A 24,523-nucleotide genomic window follows, 5' to 3' on the forward strand; every position below is an offset into this window, starting at 1 on the left:
ACTGTGGAGAGGGAGTCCTCTGTGTCTGTATTTAGAACCACAGAACTAGAGCTGGAAGGGACCCCCCCCCCGCCCCCCGCCAAAGCTCATCTAGTTCAATGCTCCACAATGCAGGGAATCACGACCAAAGCGTCCAACCTCTTTTTAGAGATCTCTAATGAAGGAGAGTTCACCACCTTCTGAGGTCATAGAATCATCCACTTGCAGAGTTGAGGGAACCCCAGAACAGTCCAGCACTCTGCAATGCAGGAATCACAGCTAAATCACAGCTACTTGTGACATACAGTGGTACCTCGGGTTACATACGCTTCAGGTTACATACGCTTCAGGTTACAGACTCCACTAACCCAAAAATAGTACCTCGGGTTAAGAACTTTGCTTCAGGATGAGAACAGAAATCATGCTCCGGCAGCACAGCGGCTGCAGGAGGCCCCATTAGCTAAAGTGGTGCTTCAGGTTAAGAACAGTTTCAGGTTAAGAACAGACCTCCAGAACGAATTAAGTACTTAACCTGAGGTACCACTATATAAGACAAAATCCTGCCAAAAGAGCACATAATTTTCCAGGACCCTCCAAGCCTTTTGGCAACACTTGTTGTTGTTGTTGTTGTTGTTGTTGTTGTTGTTGTTGTTGTTATCACCATCCTCTTATTTCATTTCATCATGTACGGTATGTAAAACAGAGAACCATTATTAACAACAGATGGAAATTAAAAGATGGAAAAACAAAACGATAAGGCACGCAGTATGAGTACAGTTGCACAGGTAGCAAAGTTCCAGTAAAGAACCATAGAAATAGAAAGGATCCCAAGGGTCATCTAGTCCAACCCCCTGCAATGCAGGAATATCAGCATTATGAGATTATCAAGTCTAGTTCCAGATTTGCCAGGCTTGGGATGAAAGTTGCCTTGAAAATGAAATGTCCACTGTACATGTCATAAAAGAATGCCAAACTCCTGCATAAAGTGCCTGGCAGTTCTAGTCCTCATTGATATCAAATTAGGTGTAATTTTCTCTATTATAGCTATATTCCAGAATGAGTGGTTCCCAGGGCCCTGTGTAAGATTTTGGGCTGTTTTCCAATGATCTACCCCATCGTTTTGGAGATGAGGCGACCAGGACTTTTGTCCCCTTTTGCAGGGCTGTGTTAACTCTGGGGAGGAAGGAAGGCTTGCGCAGCAGTCTGTTGAGCATCTGGTTGCCATTAAAGACCCAAGTGGGAGCTGAGTGCCTCAGAGAGAGGAACAGGAGAAGCTCCCCCTGTAATTATCTGGAGCAAATCCTGACCATGTGATCTGCAAACGGATGTACAGGGCCTGGACGCCGTGTTCCCGGCGAGATGAAAAGAGCAGCTCCCTGGCAGCCGGCCGGACTTGGCGAGGGCTGTCATCATGGATGGATTGAGCCCAGCCAGAAGCCAGCCCAGGCACCACTCTCTGGGTTGCCGTGGTTAGCTAATACAGCTTCTGATTCCTCACACTCGGAGGAGCAGCCCAGAGGTTGCTTGGTGTTGCAGAGGCTGCTTTCGGGAGTAACCAGAAAGCTGGAGGACCAATTTTCAGCATCCTTAAGAAAATGCCCTCCAGTCCAGTATCCACTTCTCAGAGTTTCCAAATGCCCCTAGGACCCTAGGAGTCCAGATAGACTGCCTCTGGGCCTGGAGGATAGACACTGGGGCTAGTAACCATTGATGCCCTTCTCCATGAGTTTGTCCAATCCTTTTTTAAAGCCATCCAGTTTGGTGGCCACCACTGCCTCCAACGGCAGTGAGTTCCACAGTTTAACTATGCATTGTGTGAACAAGAACTTCCTTTTGTCTATCCTGAATCTGAATGATGACCTTCTGCAGTTTCCCTTCTGGGCCACACATGGCTTGCAAGTAAGTCCCCTTTCCCGCGACCTTGAGGCACCCTCCTCCATTTCCCTTCCCCATGGGGGTTGCAGTCAATCAATTCCCTATCCCGCGCCAACCTCTGTTACTCAACAGTGAACTCTGCGTTTCATCAACACAGCTTGTTGAGGTTAATCGATTTTGGCTAATGTGACACCCAATGAACAGTGTTTTCTTTGCTGTGCTTAGAAGTCCTCATTTGCCATTTATTTTATTTTTAAAATTAACACCCTGCCTTTCTGCTTGAAGGATGAGCTTTCAGAGCGATGTACAATGATGGATGATCAAAAGGCGTTTTAGGCAACAGCAGGTGAAAAGGAAAAGACAGCAATGAGTTAGCAGTAAAAACATACCATTTTATTTCTTCAATTTATATACCACCTTTAATCAAAAGGCACAAATCTTAATATCTATACATATTGATAATGTGATCTTGGCAGTGCACATCGTCATGGGAACTCAATGGAAAAAAGACCAAAATCTGACATTGGGCATTTGGGATCACTCACAATGGACTATAGCTATAATAGAGAAAATTGCACTTAACTGTGATTTTGATAAGGACTAGAACCTCCAGGCACTTTTTTAATGATTTGGCATTATTTGATGAAATAATGCAGTGATGCCATCATTTTCAAAAGCAACCCTTTTCACAGTCCTGGCGTATCTGGAACAAGACTCAGTCACCAGATATGCTGATATTCCTGCATTTTCAAGGGTTGGACAAGATGACTTTTGGGGTACTTTCTGATTCTTTGATTCTTTCCTGAGACTTGGTTATTTTAACCCCTGTGCTACTGGACTCGTTCTACATTCCAGTTTTATGATTTTGCTTTTTCATCATCCTTTAATTTTCCTCTGCTGTCCTCATACATTTATATACAGTGATATATATATATATATATATATATATATATATATATATATATTCCAGAAATATCTGGATGTCAGTGCACAGAAAAAATTTAAACAAGATAAAAACCCAAACAATTCTAGTAATAAATAATTATAATATCTTTGCTGTACATGTTTGCCCCCATAGGATGGAAGCCTCTTGCTTGGAGGTGGCCCTGGAAGGAGAGCGTTTGTGCAAAGCCGGGGATTTCAAAGCTGGGGTGGCCTTCTTTGAAGCAGCTGTTCAGGTGGGAACAGAGGACCTGAAGACACTCAGTGCCATCTATAGCCAGCTGGGCAATGCCTACTTCTACCTGAAGGAGTATTCCAAGGCTCTGGAATACCACAAACATGATCTCACCCTAGCTAGGTAAGTGTCCTGCTGCCGGAAGTATGTGTTTATTCTCTCGTTATGAACATCAGAAGAGCCCTGCTGGATCAAGCCAATGGCCCATCTAGTCCAGCATCCTGTTCTCACAGTGGCCAAATACCCCAAACAACCTAGGAATCTAGATAGTCTGTCTGGAGCTCTTGAGGTCCCATCAGAGTGTCAGAAGAGCCTGGCTGCTGGATCAGGCCAGTGGCTCATCTAGGCCAGCATCCTTTTCCCATGACGGCTGAACGATTACCTCTAGGAGAAATGAGCAAGCAGGATCCGAGCACAAGAGACCTCTCCCCTCCCGTGGTCTCCAGCAACTGGTATTCAGGAACATTGCTGCCTTCATTGTGGCCAATATCCATCAATAGCCTTCTTCATCCTTTAATCTGTTGAGTCCTTTTTTTAAAGTCATCCAAGTTGGTGGCCATCCCTGTCTCCTGCAGGAGGGAATTCCATAGTATCTGTCTGGCAACGGTCAGCTTCATCGGACGACCATGAGTTGTGGTGTTATGAAAGAGGGAGAGAAACTTCTATCTGCCCAATTTCACCATACCATGTATAATTTTTGTAACTTTCCTGCATTGCAGGGAGTTGAACTAGATTACTCTTGAGCTGTATATATTGCCTATAGAGTTAGGACTGGCTGTTATGCTCAGTTTCCTTGAAATAATGGATAGACGTTTGTGGTGGTGGTGAGAGCAACAACAAATATATATAATATAGAAAGATTATATAATTTGCCTACGAAATCAGCAGCAGGCACCTTCAATGCATTCCGCTCAGCACCTGCTGAAAACATTCAGGTGCTTGGAAAGTGGGTGTGAATTTTAATCTGTTTTAGTATTTTATCTTTTTGTATGTTTTGAAGTCTAGTAGTGTCAACTTTTATTGTTTTACCTTTTTTTGTAAACAGGTTTGGGGTTTTTCCTTACAACCAAGTGGTGTGTATACATTTTGTGAAATATACATTCCACAATAGTTAATCGATGTCTGTTTTTAACTTTTTATTCTACAATTTGCAGGGGGTGGAGGAGAGTTGCTGTAAACCAGTTACATAGTCAGAGGGAAGGGAAGAAAGGACGGGAGGAGACAGAAGGAAGGGAAGGGAAGGGCCCCATTGGGGTGCTTCATTCCTTCCTATCCCTGCCTGGGTCTTCTTTGTGTCTTTGCTGGAGTGGAGCCACCCGGAACCGCCTTCTGCTTTCTCTCCGCAGGACCACTGGGGACCGCATCGGAGAAGCCAAAGCCAGTGGCAACCTGGGAAACACGCTGAAGATCCTCGGGCAGTTTGATGAGGCCCTGGTCTGTTGCCAGAGGCACCTGGACATCTCCCAGGAGCTGGGAGACAAGGTACCTGCACACTAAAAAATAGCACCACGAAACGGCAGGCACAGGAAGGGAGAAATGCTCTTGCCCTCAGGCCCTCCTTGCATGGGGCTTCCTATGGGGTTTCTGGTTGGCCACCATGAAGGTACCCATTGGCCTGATCCATCATGGTTCTTTATATGAATGTCAACAGTGATAGCAGAGCTTCCATGCCCAGGGGCAGTCTACCTGTGAATGGCAAGTCGGGGTGGGTGCTGCTGTTGAGTTCAGGTTCTGATTGTGGGTTTTCCATAATGGGCATCTGGTTAGCCAATAAGGACAGAAGGCTGGACTAGATGGGCCATTGGCCTGATCTGGCAGTGATCAGGCTCACCTTATGGCACCTCCAGTTCCAGAGGCAGTCTGTCTCAGTTTCCAGGTTCTTAGGGGCATTTGGTCACTGTGAGAGGAGGGTGCTGGGCTATAGTGGCCTGTCTGTGGCCTGATCCAGCAGCCAGGCTCTCCTTAAGGTTGTCTCTTTTGATAGCAGACTATGTATACAGAAGATGGGGAACAACTATGGGAGAGTTGCTTTTGCACTCGGGTCCTGCTTGGGGGCTTCTCTGGGTGGCCACTGTGAGGACAGGATGCTGGACTAGATAGGCCACTGACCTGTCCAGCAGGGCTTTTCTTATGCATCCATGCTGAAATCAACAAGGATGAGGACCCTGGTCCATACAGCCAGTGTAAGAGAGAAACCCAAGGCAGCATGAATACCTTCTCTGCCCCACCTCTTCTAGGTTGGAGAGGCGAGGGCGTTGTACAACATTGGGAATGTCTACCACGCTAAAGGGAAGCATCTGTCTTGGAGCTTGCCCCAGGAGCCTAACCACTTGCCCGAGGAAGTCCAGGAGAGTTTGGAGAAGGCGTCCGAATTTTATGAGTGAGTGACAACCCCTTATTGAGGCAGTGAGCCTAGAAGTATAGAATTGTCATCTAGTCCAACTCCCTCCAATGCAGCTCCAGTGCACCTGATGTCCAGCGGAGTCTTTGTAAAAATGCCCCATTCTCTTTCAGCCTCACTTCATTCAAAGTTGCTACCCTTGTTGCTCCCCTGCTGTGCCTCAATGCCCCCTTTCGTGAGAGATTTTCAGTCTTTGAGGATGGCCCCCTCACCAGAAGAGCGTGCTGGATATGGCCCACGACCCATCTGGTCCACCAGACTGTACTTGCAGTGGCTGAACTGTTGCCTGTGGGAAACTAGCAAGCACCATTTGCTCACAAGAGATCTCTCCTTCCTGTGGTTTCCAGCAACTGTTGTGGTTTCCAGCATTACTTCTTCCGACCACAGAAGCAAAGCATAGCCATTGGGGCTGGTTGCCATTGACAGCCCTCTCCTCCTCCATGAATTTGTCTACTCCATTTTTAAGGCCATCTAAGTTAGTGGCCATCACTGCCTCCTGTTGGAGGGAGTTCCATAGTTTAACTAAGAAGTATTTACTTTTATCTGTCCTGAATCTTCCGCCATTCAGCTTCATTGGATGTCCACCAGTTGTAGTCTTAGGAGAGAGAGAAGAAAACTTTTTAATATCTGCTTTCCCTATGCTATACATCATTTTATAAACTTCCTGACCAAATGCTGCAACCTTTCCTATAGGGGAGTCATCATTCCATCCCCTGGATCATTTAGGTTGCTCTTTTCTGGACCTTTTCCAATTCTGCAATATCTTTTACACAAGGAGCTGCTAGAACTGTACATACCGTAGTATATTCCAAATGTGGTCGCCTCATAAATTTAATTGAATTATTATCCGGGCTGTTTAGTTTCAGTTCCTTTCCTAATGATCCCTAGCATGGAATTTACCACTCAGTGTGTCATCTTCATCAAGCTCTCTGCTATGACCCCAAGCTTGTTTCTTACCTTTACCTTTACCTTTACCTTTACCGCCAGTTCGGACCCCTGGAGCAAGTACATGAAACTCAGATTTTTTTTTGCCCCAACATGCATCACTTTACACTTGTTTACATTGAATTGCACGTGCCATTTTGCCTCCCATTCACTCAGTTTGGAGAGGTCCTTTTGGAGCTCCTTGCTATCCCTTTGTTTTCATGACTGCTGTTTTCCCCTCATTGATTTTGTGTGTGTGTCACATTTTTCTTAAGCTTTAATATTCTTAATTGTAAATTTCACTTTTCCTATACATTCCCCTTTTAAACTTTGACTTCCTGCAGCTTCTTCCATGCTGCCCTTAATCCCATCCCACTTACGTTCATTATTATAATAAACACTTCACCTAGAACATATTACTCTGTTTCATATATTATCATTTCCCCCGCTGCTCATATTTCAAATCCTGCTTGCGATTTCATCTGATTATGATATTTTTTCTAGATATTGCAACAAGGGCTTCCATTCTCCCATGCTTTCCTATTTTTGCTGTTAGTTTTGCTAGTTCCACATTGTTTCCCCCCCCATTTATTGATTGCAAAACAAGAACAACATCAACACATTTTCCTTTTGTGGGGGATTCCAGGAAGAACCTCTCTCTTGTGAAGGAGCTGGGGGACCGAGCTGCCCAAGGCCGGGCATATGGCAACCTAGGCAACAGCCACTACTTGCTTGGCAACTTCAGCAAAGCCATCATCTTCCACAAACAGGTGAGGCTCAGTTGGGCTTTGGGGGGGGGGGGTTTGAAGGCTTTCATTCTGTGGGTCCCTTGATCTGCACCCAGCTCCTATGCTGTGATCTGATGACAGGGAATCTCAGTGTCAAAATGCAAACATATAATAAAGCCAAAATGTTTTTCTTTCTTTCTAAAGCATGTTTTTAATCCTCATCCATGCAGAGAGTAACTTGGCCTGAATTGGCTGAAAACTCCCAAACTGAAGAGCCCAGAGGCTCTTCACCATTCTCTTTGTAGGTTGTGTTGGAGGGGAGCTGGGCAACATACCCACATCTCAGTCACGTCCAGCCCTTTCTTCATGAATTTGTCCAGTCCTCTTTTAAAGCCATTCAAGTGTGTGGTCACCACAGCCTCCTATGGGACTTCTGTAGTTTAACTCTGCGCTGCCTGAAAAAGTCCTTCCTTTTCTCTGTTCCCCACTTCTATGATTCCCACATTCAGCTTCGCTGGAGGCCCATGAGCTGCAGCGTTATGAGAGAAACTTTTATCTATTCATTGCCTTTACTCCCTTTCATACCAAAGCGGTTTATAAATGAAAATACTTTTAAAAGCAAAAAGTGACAATTTTTATAAAATTTATAAACTGCTTGTTCAAAAAAGTAAAATGAAATCTCCAAGCAGCAAACATGTCTGATTAAATACAAAACATTTCACCACCAGAAGCTGGAAATCCCTAAACCAATGGTATAATACAGTGTGTTATTAGAAGTGTTATCTCAAGAGCAGTAACAAGGGGACAAAAGAAACATGACAATTTTTATGCTATTCTAGATTGTTCAAATGTTCTGACTTGTACAAATTCATCTTAATTTTTTTGACCCATCACCATCTGATTCCTGTAATGAATAAAGCAGGGAAACAATTAATAATGGAATAGCTGCAGTAATAGGAAACCAGTGTATTATAATTCACCTGATTCAAATCTGAAGTGGGTTTCCTGTATATACAGAAATTCCTTTATGACGTCTCATTACCCTGTATCTAGTTGATTTTGAGATTGTATCTAGCTATGCTGCTTGCATTTTAAGTTGTCTTTGTTGCACCAAAATTTCAATTAAAAAACCCCACACAATTCTGTATACAAAATGCAACTAAACACACCCAAACAAATGAAAAGCAAATTCGCTCGAGATGGCAATTGAAAATGGAGATAAAATTAGTAAATGCAACTGACTCATGTGTGGTCTTATTTTTATTTATTTATTGCGTTTATACCCCACCTTTCCTTTCAAGGAGCTCAGAGTAGTATCCATGGTTCTCCTCCTCCTCCCTATTTCACCCTTGCAGCAACCCTGTGAGGTAGGTTAGGCTGATAGGCGGTGTCTGCCTAAAGGTCACCCAATGAGCTTCATGGCTGATAGGAGATTTGAACCCTGGTCTCCCCCAAGTCCTAGTCCAAGACCAGTACACCCCACTGCCCAGTGTTTTTGCTGCAGCCATTAACCACCTCTCTCTCTCTACCTGCCTCCCTTCCAGCGCCTGGCCATCGCCAAGGAGTTTGGCGACAAAGCGGCAGAAAGGAGAGCCCACAGCAATTTGGGGAATGCCCACATCTTCTTGGGGAGGTTCGACATCGCTGCAGAGTACTACAAGTAAGAAAATGTCTCCCTGCCACATCTCAACCTGCCGTGTGATTTTATTCTTGTTTACTTATAGCTCACCTTTTCCCCCCATAGAGCTCAAGGGGGTGTACATGCTTGTGTTCATTCCCCACAAGAACCCTGCAAGATACATTAGGCTGAGAGGCAGTGACTGGCCCTCAAGGTCCTCACACCCAGTGAGCTTCATAGCCAAGGGGGAAATCAGAACTCTCATCTCCCAGGTCCTAGTCCAACTCTCTAACCACTGTAGTGCGCTGTCTCTCCCTCTCTACATGTGTACAAGTGAGAAATGGCATACACCTGTTGTGGTAAAAGGTAAAGGGACCCCTGACCATTAGGTCCAGTCGTGACCAACTCTGGAGTTGCGGCACTCATGTTGCTTTATTGGCCGAGTGAGCTGGCGTACAGCTTCCAGGTTATGTGGCCAGCATGACTAAGCTGCTTCTGGCGAACCAGAGCAGCGCACGGAAACACCATTTACCTTCCCGCCAGAGCGGTACCTATTTATCTACTTGCACTTTGACGTGCTTTCGAACTGCTAGGTTGGCAGGAGCTGGGACCGAGCAACAGGAGCACACCCTGTTGCGGGGATTCGAACCACCAACCTTCTGATCGGCAAGTCCTAGGCTCTGTGGTTTAACCCACAGTGCCACCCGCAGCTCAGCTATTTCTGCAGAGAGGTTGAACACCCCTAGAGACATTATATATGCATTGGGAGAGCAAATTCCTATATCACAGGGTGTTGGACTGGGTGACCCTATCAACAATTCTATGATCCTATGCAATCCCAGGAAGCACTTTCCATTACTGCTTGGCTGACTGGCCACAACCGTGTTCATTTCCTGTCTGCCGTGCCATCCTGTAGAAAAATCTAAAATGCAGGAAATATTTTCTTCGCTTCCATTCAGAGCATCCTGCTGCCACCTTCTGGTATCCAAGAATCTCCTCTGATTCCCTGTCCGTGAACTTTAGATAAGCTCAATCCTCCTCAGGATCCTCAGCAGGCACAAGAGCTATGATAATAATAAAAATTAAATATTGTAACATTGGCCTGGATATCTATTTCAGACCTATGTGTACGGTGATATATTAATTCAGCCAACCAAGATAAGTGTGGAGGCTTTTGAGAATTTGAAAGGCTTTCACGCTTTGGTAACATTTCCTTGGTCTGAATAAAGATAATAACGCAATATGTTTAACAAGGAAGAGTCTTGTGGCAGCCTAAAGTTTCACCAGTTTATTACTGCATAATAAACAGTCCACTTTACCATCAAGTCTACAGAAGATTAAGCTGCAATAAATTAAATTTATTAAAATGAAAGATAATAATTATTAAAATGATTAATAGATCGAGGTGCTGCAAGACTCTGTGCTTTGCTGCAGGAGTCTGCCATGGCTATTCTATTCAGTTTCCTGCAGGCTTACCTTTTTTTACAGTTTAGAAGGGGGAAACTATCTCTACTCCCTTCCAAAAGAAACCCACCACCACTTTACTATCCTGTTTTTAAAAATGTAGTTTGAGCCACAAAGTTGTTAAACAGGGCTTTAAAATGCTTGAGGTCTCCCATCCTTTGTGTACATCCTGGAGAGCCCCACATGGGCTACCCTGCCACTGAACAGAGGAAGAGCCTTCTAGATCAGACCCCGGATGCATCTGGTCCAGCATCATTTCAGTCCAGCCACCAGGATGCTTTAGCTGTGATTTCTGCAGTTTACAGGGTTGGGCTAGATGACCCTCAGGGTCCCTACCAGCTCTGCAATCCTAGGATGCTGTGAAATCAGCCTAGCAGGTTTATGGAAGAACAGGGCTTATTGGGTAATGTTTTGGAACAACAACTTCAAGGAACATGTGCAACCTTATGCCGTTTTAAACCTTTTCTTTATTCTCTCTATTTTCGGTTTACAGCATTTTGTTTAATAAAATATATTTTTTAAAAGAATCTGCTTTTTAATGCAGGAAGACCCTGCAGCTCTCCAGGCAGCTGAAGGACCAAGCAGTGGAGGCTCAATCCTGCTACAGCCTGGGGAACACCTACACCCTCCTGCAGGACTATGAGAAGGCCATCGATTATCACCTGAAACACCTGGCCATCGCCCAGGAGCTGGGAGACAGGTGAGGTGGCAGTGGTGCTGCTGGGCTTAGAATCATATCATAGAACCCAGAGCTGTATTCCAGGGTCATCTAATCCAACTCCCTGCAATGGGACTTGATGGAACTTCTTACAAGGAGCCCCCTTTGCACAGCCATGTGCATGGCAGGGTGGGCAGGATTTGTTCATTTAACTATGCTTTCAAATGAGTATTTCCATTTCTGTTGATTGCTGTTTTCAGACCTGGTTTTAATGCCTCTGTTATGCCTCTGGCATTGCAGGGAGAGATCAGGGCGGTTCTTCCCATGGCCCATGAACTGCAAGTGGCCCACAATGCCATTTTGACAGCCCTTGGCAATTTTCAAGGGTAGGGGGGACATGAAACATGAATTATGAATATATATTTTGTGCCATGCTTCATACATCTGTCTGGGTATTACATTTGTTTCATAGTTAAATATATTGAATCTAATAGCTCAGGGCTGCAATACCTCAAGGACCACCTCTCCCCATATAAACCATCTTGGGCCCTGTGTTCATCATCTGAGGCCCTTCTTTGTGTGCCTCCTCCTTGAGAGATCCAGTGGGTGGCAACATGAGAACAGGCCTTCTCTGTAGTGGCTCCCTGTTGGTGGAAAGCTCTCCCCAGGGAGGTTTGCCTGGTGCCTTCATCATATATCTTTAGGTGCCAAGTGAAAATGTTCCTCTTCAACTAGGCCTTAGGCTGATTAATATTGCACAGCCTTTTAAATGTGTCTGTGGGACTGGGGCAGGGTGTGTGTTATTGTTTGGAGGTTTTTTACTTAATTACTTATTTTTATCCTGTTTTTTATTCTGTGAACTGCCCTGAGAAGGGTGGTATATAAATCTAATAAGATTATTATTATTATTATTATTATTATTATTATTATTATTACTATTATTATTAGCAGGTGGGCAAATAAGGGTTGATTTGGGATATATCTACACTCATGCCGTTAGCCAGCTGAGGCCACAAGGGGGAGACAGAGAATTTGTATAGAGGTGAACTTGCCAAACTCTATGTCTTATTGAAGCAAGAAATCACTTGTGGAATTCAGCATCATAATACTAAACTTGTGCAGTTGGGAAAATCCCACTTCCCATCACCCCAAAGGCTGTTTCAGGGGTTCTCTCCACACATGCAACCCAGTTTTGGGAGCAAGAGGGGAAGTCTCAGAGTGGTTTACAGCCTACATTAAGACATCAAATCAAAGAATCCCAAAATAAAGCATTCCCAAAGAAAATTAAACCTAGTACAGACATTCCAAGCAATGCAATTAACAGGAGACTAAAATATTGTCTTCAAGATTACAAAAGAAGACATTACAATGGTCAAGTACAGCACTCACAATGAATGCAAGAAAGTTGACATACTGTACATTGGGAAGAACTTTCGACTGTAAGATCTGTATGACAGTGGAACGGACTCCCCTGGGAGGTGGTGGGCTCTCCTCCCCTGGAGGTTTTTAAGCAGAGGTTGGGTGGCCATGTGTCAGGGATGTGGAATTTCCTACATTGTTGTGGGTTGGACTAGCTGATCCTCAGGGTCTGTTCCACTTTTCCAATTCTATGTATGTCATTCTACCTGACTGGGTGGTGCCTGGCAATCTCTACATGCCTCGGGTTGTCATGATACAGGGAGGGGCATGATAGGAACATAAGTGAATAAATATACCTTTCCTTTTCAGAGTGGGAGAAGGAAGAGCTTGCTGGAGCCTGGAAAATGCCTACATCTCTCTCGGAAACCGTGAACAAGCCTTATACTTTGCAGAGAAGCACCTTGAAATCTCCCAAGAAGTAAAAGCATTTTTTTATTTGTTGGTGGTCCGTCACATTTAATTATTTTATAATGTTGGGGGTGTCCATAGACCTTTAGCAGCTGTTCAGTGCTCCTTGGACATTAGGATTCCCACTCTGCAGGGGGTTGGGCTAGATTACTGCTGATTGCATGACTGCTAATTGCAGCCTCTGGGAGCTTGTGACCAGGACTTGTAAACAGGGGCGTTTGCAGCGGCATTTAATGGGGGAGGCCAGGAATGCAATCTCATGGGTGACATAGGACCAAGGGACATGGATGGCAAGGGAGCTGCTGTAGTGACTTGCAACACCTTTGCCATGTTTGTCTCCCTGCCTAAGAATGTTCAGAACTATACCTGCAGCAAGTGCAAGCTGGTTGCCTTGCTGGAAGAGAAGGTCCAGCAATCTGAGGCCCACCAAACAGCACTTGGAGCTACTGGGCAAGATGAGGAATTTCTCAATAGAGCAGAGTGGACTGTCCTGGAACAGCGACACAGGTGGGGTGCCCCAGTGCAGAATTAAACCATGGCACTCGCTCCTGCAAGAGGGGATGATAGCCACCTTGGATGGCTTTGAAAGAGGAATGGACAAATTCATGGAGCAGAGAGTTATGGAGGGCTAGTAGCTACAATGTCTATGCTCTGCCTCCACAACTGTGCACAGCAATGTTTCTGGAACATTGCTGGAAACCACACAGGGAGCAGGAAGGGCTCTGGTGCTCAGATCCTGCATGTGGGCTTCCCAGCTGGACGTCTGGTTGGGTTCCCTCCCAACTCTACAATTCTGTGATTATTTGACCACAGGGTTGACTGCTACAGCTCAGAGGGGTTCAGGCAGAGATTTGTCCCTCTTTGGGGTCTGAGTTGGGAACAAATGTGGGGGTTTTTTGGAGTGCAAGAGGGTAAAGAAAAACAGATCTAAGGAGCAGGTGTGGCTAGAAACTGGCTTTCAGGATGACGCCCTGTGGACATTTCATGTTGGAAATCTGGGATGCCAAGACCCAAGTTTGGGGCAAGTACTCTTTGGTATGAGAACCCCAGCAGAGATTTAAAATCACAGAACCAGCAGCAAAGAAAAGTGTGGAAACATAAGCTGTATAACGTTTAAAATGTTACGTCCCCAGTTGCTTGGTTACAAAACAATAAAAGCTCTTAAACTATTGGTCTAGGAAAAAACTCAATTCAAACTCCATTTTGAAACCAAAGAGGGTGGCACTGTAGCTCAGTGGTATAGAGCGCTTGCTTTGCATGTAGAAAGCCCCAGGTTCCTATTTATTCAGAACCATGAGGACTAGGACTTTCCTTTATTTTTAGGGGAAGGGCCCTAGCTCAGTAGCAGAGCACCTGCTTTGCATGCAGGAGGTCCTGGATTCCCAGGCTGGACTGGGAAATGTCTCCTGCCTGAAGCTTCAAGGAGCCACAGCTGCCAGTCAGTGTGGACAATACTGAACTCAGTGGACCAATGTCCTGACCTGTTATCTTCTTCTGTACCATTACAATTCAGCCCTTTATTCAGAACTATGAGGACTAGAATATTCCTTAGTTTTAGGAAATGGTAATAAATCTGCCTGAAGCTCTTAAGGAGCCACAGCTAATAATAATAATAATAATAATAATAATAATAATAATAATAATAATATTTTTTTATTTATACCCCGCCCTCCCCATCCAAGGCCGGGCTCAGGGCGGCTAACAAGCTGCTAGTCAGGGAGGAGCTAGTCACTGTGCTAGATAGACCAATGGCTGGATTCAGGATCTTATCATGATAGTTGAGGGCATCCTCAAGAGTGTCCTGATTTTACGTGGTTCCTGCTCTGCAGAGGGTTGGGCTAGATAACACATGGGTGTCCCTGTCAGCTCTACAATTCTATGAAATGGGAACGGAAGACAGGGCAGAACGAAGCCTGAGGACCTTCTCATCAGTGTTACATCCCCTATTATTAACCCTTCAGCTGTTCCAGATAAATACACTTTGCCGTCCTCTGAGTAGCACAGATTACTCAGCAACAGATGGGGAGAGAACAATGGGAGGTTTCACGGAGGTGGGTAGCTGGGTAAGGGCTTGGATGCAAGGAGGAGGAGGAGGAAGAGAAGAGTTCCCTAGATCATATAATGGCAGAACTGGCTTTAAGTCGGGTATGCTAACACATTTGCTTCCTGGCTCCGTTTCAAAAGAAGACCAAATAGGTTTGGCTTCCTCACTGGGGAAGACAATCCAGATTCCTGTATATTTCAGAGCTTTAGATAGACTGCCTCTGGACCTGGAGGTTCCATGAGGGCATAAGAAGAGCCCTGGAGCTGGATTAGGCAAAGGGGGAGTCCAGCTTCCTCTTTTCATAGCCAAGCCAGTGCCTCAGTGGGAGGACTTGAGCTCAGCAGAATTCTCCCTACTTGCAATTCTCAGCAAATGGCATTTCTGCCACTTAATCTATTAATTATTTATTTCCTAAAATTTATACACCACTTGATTGCAAGAAAAGGGAGGGAGGGACAACACCCTCTGGTTTCCAGAAAAGTTAGAGCAATAAAATTAACACTTTAAGAAAAATGTACAGCAATAATTTGCAGCATACAAAAAGTTAAAACAACAGTAGACTGGTTATTTGTTCTGTTGTGATTCCTGCACTGAAGGGGTGTGGACTAGATGACTCTTGGGGTCACTGCCACCTCTACAAGTCTATGATTCTATCTTATGTATTGCGTTCATCCACCTTTGCTGTAGGGACGCGGGTGGCACTGTGGGTTAAACCACAGAGCCTAGGACTTGCCAATCAGAAGGTCGGCAGTTCAAATCCCTGCGACGGGGTGAGCTCCCGTTGCTCGGTCCCAGCTCCTGCCAACCTAGCAGTTCGAAAGTACGAAGTGCAAGTACATAAAGAGGTACCGCTCCAGTGGGAAGGTAAACGGCGTTTCCGTGCGCTGCTCTGTTTCACCAGAAGCGGCTTAGTCATGCTGGCCACATGACCGGAAGCTGTACACCGGCTCCCTCGGCCATTAAAGTGAGATGAGTGCCGCAACCCCAGAGTCGGCCACGACTGGACCTAATGGTCAGGGGTCCCTTTACCTTTACCTTTGCTGTGTTGCATTCGTCTGACTGTTACTGGCTCAGAAATGACCAATATCTGGACTGCTGAAGACATTTTTATCATTCTGTGTTTAGATATCATTACAGTACTGAATATATATACGGATACCCACACACGTACATAAACACCAAAAAAAACCCAACCCAGACAGTAACAAATTAAAACTCACATCTGGGTAAACTTGTTGAAACAAGATTGTTACAGCAGTTGCCGAAAAGAACACAGCAAACATGCCCGCTTGAAATCACGAGGCAGAAGTTCCAAAGATGTGTGCTTGTTCCATGAATTAATGATGCTAATAATACTTTGCAGGTCGGAGATCAGGGTGGGGAGGCCACGGCCTGCTTGAATGTGGCAAAGCTGAGGGCAGTCCTGGGCTTGAAGCAGAACGGAGAGGATCTGGAGACCCCCGTGGCAGGAACCGGTTACGAAGAGCAGGGTGAGTCTCTTCAAAAGGCAGCTTCCTATCTCCCTGCCTGATTCAGAATCATGAAGACAAGAGAGACACTTAATTAATAAGGGAAGGGGCAGAGCTTTTGACTGCAGAGGGTCCCTGGTGTAATTCCTGGCATCTTCAGGTAAAGGGGGCGGAACTGTCTGCTGAGCCTGAAACTCTGCTGGTCAGTGTACTGAGCTGGAGGGACCAATGGCCTGATTCAGTTTTATTTATTTATTTATTTATTTATTTATTTATCTATTCCATTTATATCCCTCCTATTTTCCTCCAAGATGCTCAAGGTAGCATTTGTGGTTCTCCCCCTCCTGATCCAATCCCCACAACAACCTCGTGAGGTAGGTTAGGCTGAGAGGCAGTGACTGGCCTCCAAGGTCACACCCAGTGAGCTTCATGGTTGAGTAGGGCTTTGAACCCTGATCTCCCAGGTCCTACTCCTCATTAAAGCCCCACAACGATTCTGAAAGGTTGGTGAGGCTAAGAGGCAGTGAGTGGCCTCAAAGGCGAGTTTCCTAGCCAAGAGGGGGAATTCGAACCCTGATCTGTCCCAGGTCCTAGTGTGGCCACATAACCACTACACCATGCCCGCATGGTAGAAGGCAGCTCCCTGTTTTCCTCCAAACTAAGGATTATAAACTTTATTTTTAAGGAGAAGGGCTGTAGCTCAGAGGCACAGTACTGGCTTTGCATGGAGAAGCTCCCTAGTTTGGGGAACTCCTTGTGAATGTTTAATTACTCATGTGGAAAACTGCTCCTGAGGGAAAACTAAGTTTTAACTCATACAAATATGCCCCATACAAATTGTGTGTGTGTGTATTCTCCACCTGTGAGTTCCATCATTGTGAGAACAAGGGTTCTATATGGTCTGAAAGGAACCAGACATTTGCATTGTGGGGGTTCAGCTAGATGACCCCTGGAATCCCTTCCAACGCTACAGACCAGTTGCACATGGGTGAAAATAACGAGGTACAAGTAAAGACCATTATCTGATTATCAATCTAATTCCAGATTTTCCAGGCTTGCGATGAGGGTTGACTTGAAAATGTATATGAATAAAGGAATGCCAAATCATATTAAAAGTGTCTGCAGGTTCATTGATACAGGATTATGCATAATTTTCTCTGTTATAGCTGTATTCCAGAGTGAGGGGTATTGAGTGCTCACTGTAAGATTTTGAGCTGTTTTCCACTTGTTGCCATTACTATTCAAGCTGTCAAGATCATGCATCAAGACAAATTCTTTTGACAATATATATGTCTACATTGGTATCATCAAAAATATTCAGTCACATTAATTTTGGGCAGTTTCTTTAGTAATGTTTATCATTTCTGTCAAAATTAAATTCCAAACATCTTTCACCAACTGACATTCCCACCACAAATGATAATATGTACCAAGATCATTGCGACCCCTCAGACAATTAAGCAGTATTAGAGAAAACATACTTGACATTTGCAAAGGAGGACAAGACCATCTTTGAGGGAATTTTAGAAGATTTCAGGTGCCTCAATATTTGTTTATGAAATAAAATCATACCATGTATTTATTTAAAAGGTCATTCAAGCTCTGCCCTTTAGAGCTTTTTAGTTTCTTTTTCATCCCAGATGACAACCGCGACAGCACTTTCCAACACCGCAGAGTCCAATTTGGCCTCCCTCTCCTTTTGATAGGAGCAGCGCTAAGGACTGGGCTTGGGTGAAATTGAGTGCATGATTTCTGGCGTGGGAAGTGGATTTGAAACTGCATCAATCCAGCAGAGCTCTTGATCTGGAGCTCTCAGTGGCAGCAGTGACCTCATTCATCAGGCCCTTGAATGGGCTCCCATGTTCAGACCTCATCAGGAGGACAAAATGTTCCTGAAAAGGAAAACAGAAAAGAAAATGCAAAGTTATTTATTTTGTTTATTTTTTTCAAAGTGGTTTACAAAAAAAGAGAAAATAAAGGTTTACAACAATACTTTAAAACAGACAAAAAGTTAAGATATTAAAACAGGCTAAAATTCACATTCTAAACAGGCATGTTTTTGGCAGAAGGAGTTCAGCAAAAGGAGTTCAGCAAAGATACCTGCTTGATATCCATAGGCAGAAACTTCCAAAATAACAAGAGGCTTACAAATGCATTTTGGTGGCCTAGAGAGGCGGAACTTAAGGGGCATTGTGCAGAGGTGAAATTAGCTGGTGGCTTTTTGGCCACATCGTTGAAACAGAAAGGAGTGGAATGGAGGCAAGCTTCAAAACTGAAGCCTTCCTTGTTTTGATTTATGACCTTCATGGCTTTGGTGAAAAGTTATCTTTGGAAATGTGTGGCCAGCTGCTGCTGGTGTCATTCTCCCGAGAACTGGGGTAAATCCCTAATCTTGGATAAGAGACGTTTTCCACACTCTCTCATAAAGACCACAGACCACAGCCCCTTCCTTCTGTTTCATGTGGATCCAAACAATACTGCCCAGACACAGCCATGTAACAAGGGACTATGAGACTCTGGGCAGGAAGCTGAAGAGCCTTGGGGTACAGGTGGCCTTTTCATCACTTTTTCCTGTTGAAGATCATGGCCCAAGAAAAGAGGAAAATACTGGGAGTAAACCACTGACTATACAGGTGGTGTCATCAGGAAAGGTTTGGCTTCTTAGACCATGGTCTCTGCTTCCTTGAGGAAGGCCTTCTGACAAGAGATGGGTTAGCAAGAATGTGTTTGCTAAGAGTCTTGTCAACCTGATCAGGAGAGCTTTAAACTAAATCTTGAGGGAGTGGGAGACAATATTACATATCACTGGGGAACACCTGGTACTGGGGATAGTAGCTTCATCTATGCACAAGAAACTAAGGTGGTGCTCCTGAAACCTGCTAAAGGGCAGGAAACGACAAGAAGAAAGCAGCTGAAGGGAATGACTCATGGTTTCAGTTGTTTCTATGCTATCGCACAGAATACGAGAAACAAGCAAGACAAATTTGAGCTTTTAATACAGGATGGCAGATATGATTTAATAAGCATTATTATTATACAGTAGAACAGGCTCCCGCGGGAGGTTGTGAACTCCTCTTCCTTGGAGGTTTTTAAGCAGAAGTTGTATGGCCATCTGTCATAAATGATTTAAGTGAAGATTGCTACATTGCAGAGGGTTGGAGTAGATGACGCTCAAGGACCCTTCCAACTCTACAATTCCATGATAAAACCAGAACTCACAGGTATCCAACAAAGCTGAATGTTGGAAGATTCAGGTCAAACAAAAGAAATTCCTTCACACAATACAGAGTTAAACTATGGAACTTGTTCCCACAAGAGAGGATGATGACTAACTTGGATGGCTTTAAAAGATGAGAGGAGAGGGCTTTCATGGAGGAGAGAGTTATGGAGGACTAGTAGCTACAAGGTCTATGCTCTGCCTCCATAGCTGTGCGCAGTGATGTTTCTGAACACCAGTTGCTGGAAACACAGGGGCAGGGGGGCAGGGGGGGCTCTTGTGCTCAGATCCTGCATTCTGGCTTCCCAGTTGGGCATCTGATTTGCCACTGTGAGAAGAGGATGATGGACTAGATGGGCCCCCTTTGCCATGATCTAGCTGCTGTTGCAGGGCTCTTCTTACATTCTTATGTCCTTGTTGTGCACAAAGCACCTTCTAGCCAGCCTCCTCCTCTCCACGGCATCCTCCACCTGCTGTGAACATGGATCTGCTTCTGCTGTTTTGCACTTGCCACTCTGGACCAGACAAAACCACGGGGGATTTCCCGTTTACTGCAAGCACTCTATGAACGCCGGGCTGCCATCCCCAGCGCGACACATCAAACGGCTGTCTCCATGTGCTCAGCATGGTCATGGGAGCTGGCTGGTATTCTGATGCATTCAAAGTCAACAGACGCGCCCCAACCACGGCACTAAAGTGGTGCCTTTCTCCACCTTGTTTGCACACCTCCAAGGAGACGCAGGTCAGCAAATGCCACTTTTTGCACCTTCAAGCAGGGAACTCTGTTCTACTTGGGGCTGCTCTGAGAACACACTGGAGCTAAACAAGTCCCTGTTTGTCCCCTGACGGCCAGGCTCTCTGAATTGTCCCAGCTTTAGTTATGATTCCTCCACTGTTGTCCTTATCCTTCCACTGGCAAGTGAAAATTTTCTTTTTCCAACAGACTTTGGGGAACTGACTGCTTTTAATGAAAGGGCTGATATCATGCTGTTTTTATTGTAATTATTTGTGTGCTTTTAATAGGAGTTCTGTGTGTGTGTGTGTGTGTGTGTGTGTGTGTGTGTGTTTAATTCAATCAGTGTTTAATTGTTTGTTACCGGTTGCTTTCCCCCTATGTTTTTAGCTGTTCTTGTTTTTATCTATAAGCTGCTTGAGTCCCTATCAAGGAAAAAGGCGGAGTACAAATATGTGGAAATATGATGCATATGCTTGCACTCCCAGTTATAGAATTGTAGAATTGGAGGGTACCCTGGTGGTCATCTAACCCAACCCCTGCAATTCAGGGCAGGGACCCTGCAGCCCTCTGTCTAATTTCATGCGGCCCTAAGATTAAGTCCCAAAGCTCCTTGTGAATGATCAGTTCTCGAGCATTATATCCCTTCTTCAGCTGTCTTAGCGGTCAAGGGGAAGAGAGGAAGTGGGGTGGCATTGCCAAATATGGGATCTTGCCTCATTCACTGCCAGTTTTGTACAGTCTCTGCAGGGAGTTGCCCAGTAGGGAATGCAGGAAAAGGTTGCCTACACCTCAATGAGAGGCAGTTGGGGTTCTTCAACCGGGGAAGGTAGTCCATCTAGAAGACGGAAAACACTTACCCAGCCGGCCATCTCAGTGCAGAGCCGGTTGTGACTAATAGGGGTTGTGGTGGGTTATGAGGCAGTGTCGTGTGGTGGTTAGAGTATCAGACTAGGACCTGAGAGTGTCCAGGGTTCAGCTCCTTGCTCAGTCATGAAGCTCCCTGGGTGTGACCTTGAGAGGCCAGTCACTACCTCTGTCAGCCTAGCCTACCTCACAGGGTTGTTGTGGGGATTGAATGAGGAGGGAGGAACCCCTTTGAGCTCATTAGAGGGGAAAAGGTGGGATATAAATGCAATAATTAGGAATTAATAAATTTTGGGGCAAGTGCAGATTTGGAAGGAGGGCTGTGTTTCCATTCACCTCTTGCATTGATGAGTGCAAATTTGGGAGATTCGCTTTTCAGTACAAACTCCAAACTTGGCTCCTTGGCTGCGACCTTGCCAGGGCTCTGGCCTCCAACAGAAGCAGGGAGATTCAAGGGCTGGCCTTATCCTCTCGGCTCTTTTGTCAGTGAAAGATGTAAGCTGTGGGCTTCCTTTGACAGGCCCACTTGTTTTTCTCCATGAAGGACTCGGTTTTGTTGCTTTAATTACAGTTCTTTGGCTGATTCAAGATGCCGTCGGACTTAATTACAGCTTAGCTCAGAGGCGGCTGGGATTTCTGGGGCGGCTGGGGTGCTATAACTCCCGCTTATTTTGAGAAGTGTCTTTGTCACTGATGCAAGAGGCTCTCAAAGTATTCGGGAAAAGGCGTGAGGGATCCGGTCTCTGCGAGGCTCAATAATCCCTGACAGGTAGTCAGCCAACCTCTGCTTAAAAACGTCAAATGAAGTGACTACAACTCCCACCACAGTCAATTGCCAGGGATTATGGGAGTCATAGTGCAAAAAGTGCCCCACAAAGGCTTTTTTTAATGGTAGTTTTTAACTGATTGGTGTTTTTTTAATGCATTGTTTGATTCTGTTTGTAAATTGCTTTGAGGGTGTGTGTGTTTTTTACAATCAAGTGATATATAAAAAATTATGATACTCTAGATCAGTAGTTCTCAAACTTTTTTCTTGGGCCACACTTTCAGAATAAAAGTTTGCTCACACTGATTTTTTTATTGATAATTAATACATTGGAAAACAAACAGAAGCATGTTGGGGGGGGACCAACTCTTAGCAGTGTTTGATTTATAACATAGAACTTTTATAACATACATTATAATATGATCATGGGACATGCAGAAAGTATAAAATGATGTGGCTACATAAGAATGTAAATCATTCCCAAAATGCAATTATAAGTGAGCCTCTTCCATATGTACCTTAAGTACACTTGCAAATTGTATAAGAGGCGTGAGCTTGCTATTGCCAGGTAATCTCATTTATATTAGGTCTGATTTGAGACAGACAGACTCTCATCTCCTCATCAGCACAAATAAGCCTTTCTCTGTTCTGATCTTTCATATATGTCAGAGGTGAAAATCCCTGTTCACAACAATATATTGTGGAGAACAGTAGAAGAGAGGTGATTCTGGATCACAATTAGGATTTGTCCTTGGTATCTCTTGATACTCTTTCTCTCATTTTGAAAAGACAGTTACAGATAGGTAGCCGTGTTGGTCTGCCATGGTCAAAACAAAATAAAAAAATTCCTTCCAGTAGCACCTTAAAGACCAACTGAGTTAGTTCTAGGTATTAGCTTTCGTGTGCATGCACACGAAAGGTGCTACTGGTGCTACTGGAAGGTGCTACTGGAAGGAATTTGAAAAGACATCTACCCATATTCTGCAAATAAAAATATATATATTTTGATACTATACTATACTGTTTAAATGTTTCTTTGAATGCCCTTGAATTTTCCCCTCCACACTTGCCATCCTCTCCTGCCACATTAATGTGGTGAGTCACACCCTTTGAGAACCACTGCTCTGTACTGAAGCAAATCCTGCCATGTAAAAGATTTCCCAAGTCTGCTCTGATGCCATGTGGACGACTGCATTCAAGATTCATAGAATCATAGAACTGCAGAGTTAGAAAGGACCCCAAGGGTCATCTAGTCCAGCCCCCTGCAATGCAGGAATCGATACAGGAAACTCAACATCTGGACATGCATTTGTCCTGGAAGACAGCACTTCCCACTTGGGAATTATTTTGAATTTTATTTCAATAGAGTTTGCAATTAAACAGACAAACAAAAATCACAACAAAAAATTATGAAGTAAACAAATAAATGTATTCCTGCATTGCAGGGGGTTGGAATAGATGACCTTTGGTGTCACTTCCAGCTCTACAATTCTATTATTCAATTCTGTGATTCTATACATTTGGATAACTGCATCATCCACGACACCTGCCCAGGTGACCTTATATTGCTGCAACTCAATGACTTCTCCGGTTAATTAATTTTTTTGCTGGGTGGTTTTTTGTTTTTGGCCATGAAGGTCGAATCTAGACGATGGTTGGCCAGCTCACCCACCCATCTCCTGTTGCTTTTTCAGGGGCAAGGCCCAAGAGGATCCAGAGGAACCGCATGAGCAGCCTTGAGCTCCTGAGATTCTCATCAGAAAAGGTAAAGGGAGGCATCAGTTGGTGGTGGAGAAGAGGAGGAAGAGGGATCTTGAAAACATGCCTGTTTAGGCCAGCATCCCCCTGTACTTCAACTTCCTAGTTGATGGGTTTTAATCTTTTTTAAACAAAAAACAAAATTTTAATTTTTATGCTTTTTAAGTGGCTTGTTTTATTCTACATTTTAATTCTGAATGTTTTCAGTACCACATGTTTTACTTACAGACGGATTTACACCTGTAAACAGCTAAGCCATTATAAATCAGTAATGACAGGCAACATTCAGCCTGCATCTCCTTCCTTTCTGGAAAGGCATTCCTCTCTAGAGTGGCAGGGCATGGGGGGTGAGGGAGGGAGAAGGAGCAGCCCCTGTCACCTCTGTCATGTGGCTCCCAGAAGATCACCCATGAGGGAATGTGGCCTCCAACAAGAGGGAAATGCCCCCTGCCTTGCCTTAAGGTGTCTCCATCTACAGCAATGACCTCTTCGTCACTTCTCCTCAGGACCAGAACGGAGACGTAGAGATCCCTGGGAAAGAATTCATGTCGCTGCCAGTCAGATCCAAGAAACACAGGGGAAGCCAGTCCATCCCAGAGAGGAAGATTCCACCACCCAGTGAATCCCCGTTGGAAACCAGTGACGTACGGGTTCAGCTGTCCCAACTGGTAAGGAGATGCGGCGGGCATGAACAGTACCCCTCACCTAAAAATTCACAAATTGCTCTTCTTCACTAAAATATAGATTCCTTGCCAATGTAGAGCGGGTGTCATGTGGCACATGTAGTCGTGCCAATTCTGCTACTTGGAGTGGTTGAGTGGCCACCTGTGGGGCAAGGTGACCTCGCAGGTAAACTGTTCCCAAGTTGTTAAGGGCTTTATATACTAATAGTAACACCTTGGCAAACAGTGCACATTTCTGAGCAGCAAAGGCATAATAATTCTGACAAGGCCTCGCTCTCATCAGCAATCGTGCTGCAGCATTCTGCATTGGCAGCAGCTCGTGGTCCAAGTGCAAG

At 44.7% G+C, this 24,523-nt stretch overlaps 1 protein-coding gene across 1 annotated transcript in view; it reads left to right on the forward strand.

Moving 5' to 3' along the window:
• Positions 1-24,523, forward strand: part of GPSM1 (G protein signaling modulator 1) — a 53,791-nt gene that overhangs the window by 3,760 nt on the left and 25,508 nt on the right. The window contains exons 2-11 of the mRNA XM_081847056.1: positions 2,933-3,154; positions 4,378-4,513; positions 5,269-5,411; positions 7,003-7,126; positions 8,629-8,744; positions 10,711-10,866; positions 12,553-12,661; positions 16,059-16,185; positions 23,442-23,512; positions 24,012-24,173. Coding sequence (XP_081703182.1) covers positions 2,933-3,154; positions 4,378-4,513; positions 5,269-5,411; positions 7,003-7,126; positions 8,629-8,744; positions 10,711-10,866; positions 12,553-12,661; positions 16,059-16,185; positions 23,442-23,512; positions 24,012-24,173 — 1,366 coding nt within the window. The remainder of the gene's footprint in view (positions 1-2,932; positions 3,155-4,377; positions 4,514-5,268; positions 5,412-7,002; positions 7,127-8,628; positions 8,745-10,710; positions 10,867-12,552; positions 12,662-16,058; positions 16,186-23,441; positions 23,513-24,011; positions 24,174-24,523) is intronic.

This window comes from Podarcis erhardii (assembly GCF_964252035.2).
Source record: "Podarcis erhardii genome assembly, chromosome: Z".
In the NCBI taxonomy this organism is placed as follows: domain Eukaryota; kingdom Metazoa; phylum Chordata; class Lepidosauria; order Squamata; family Lacertidae; genus Podarcis; species Podarcis erhardii.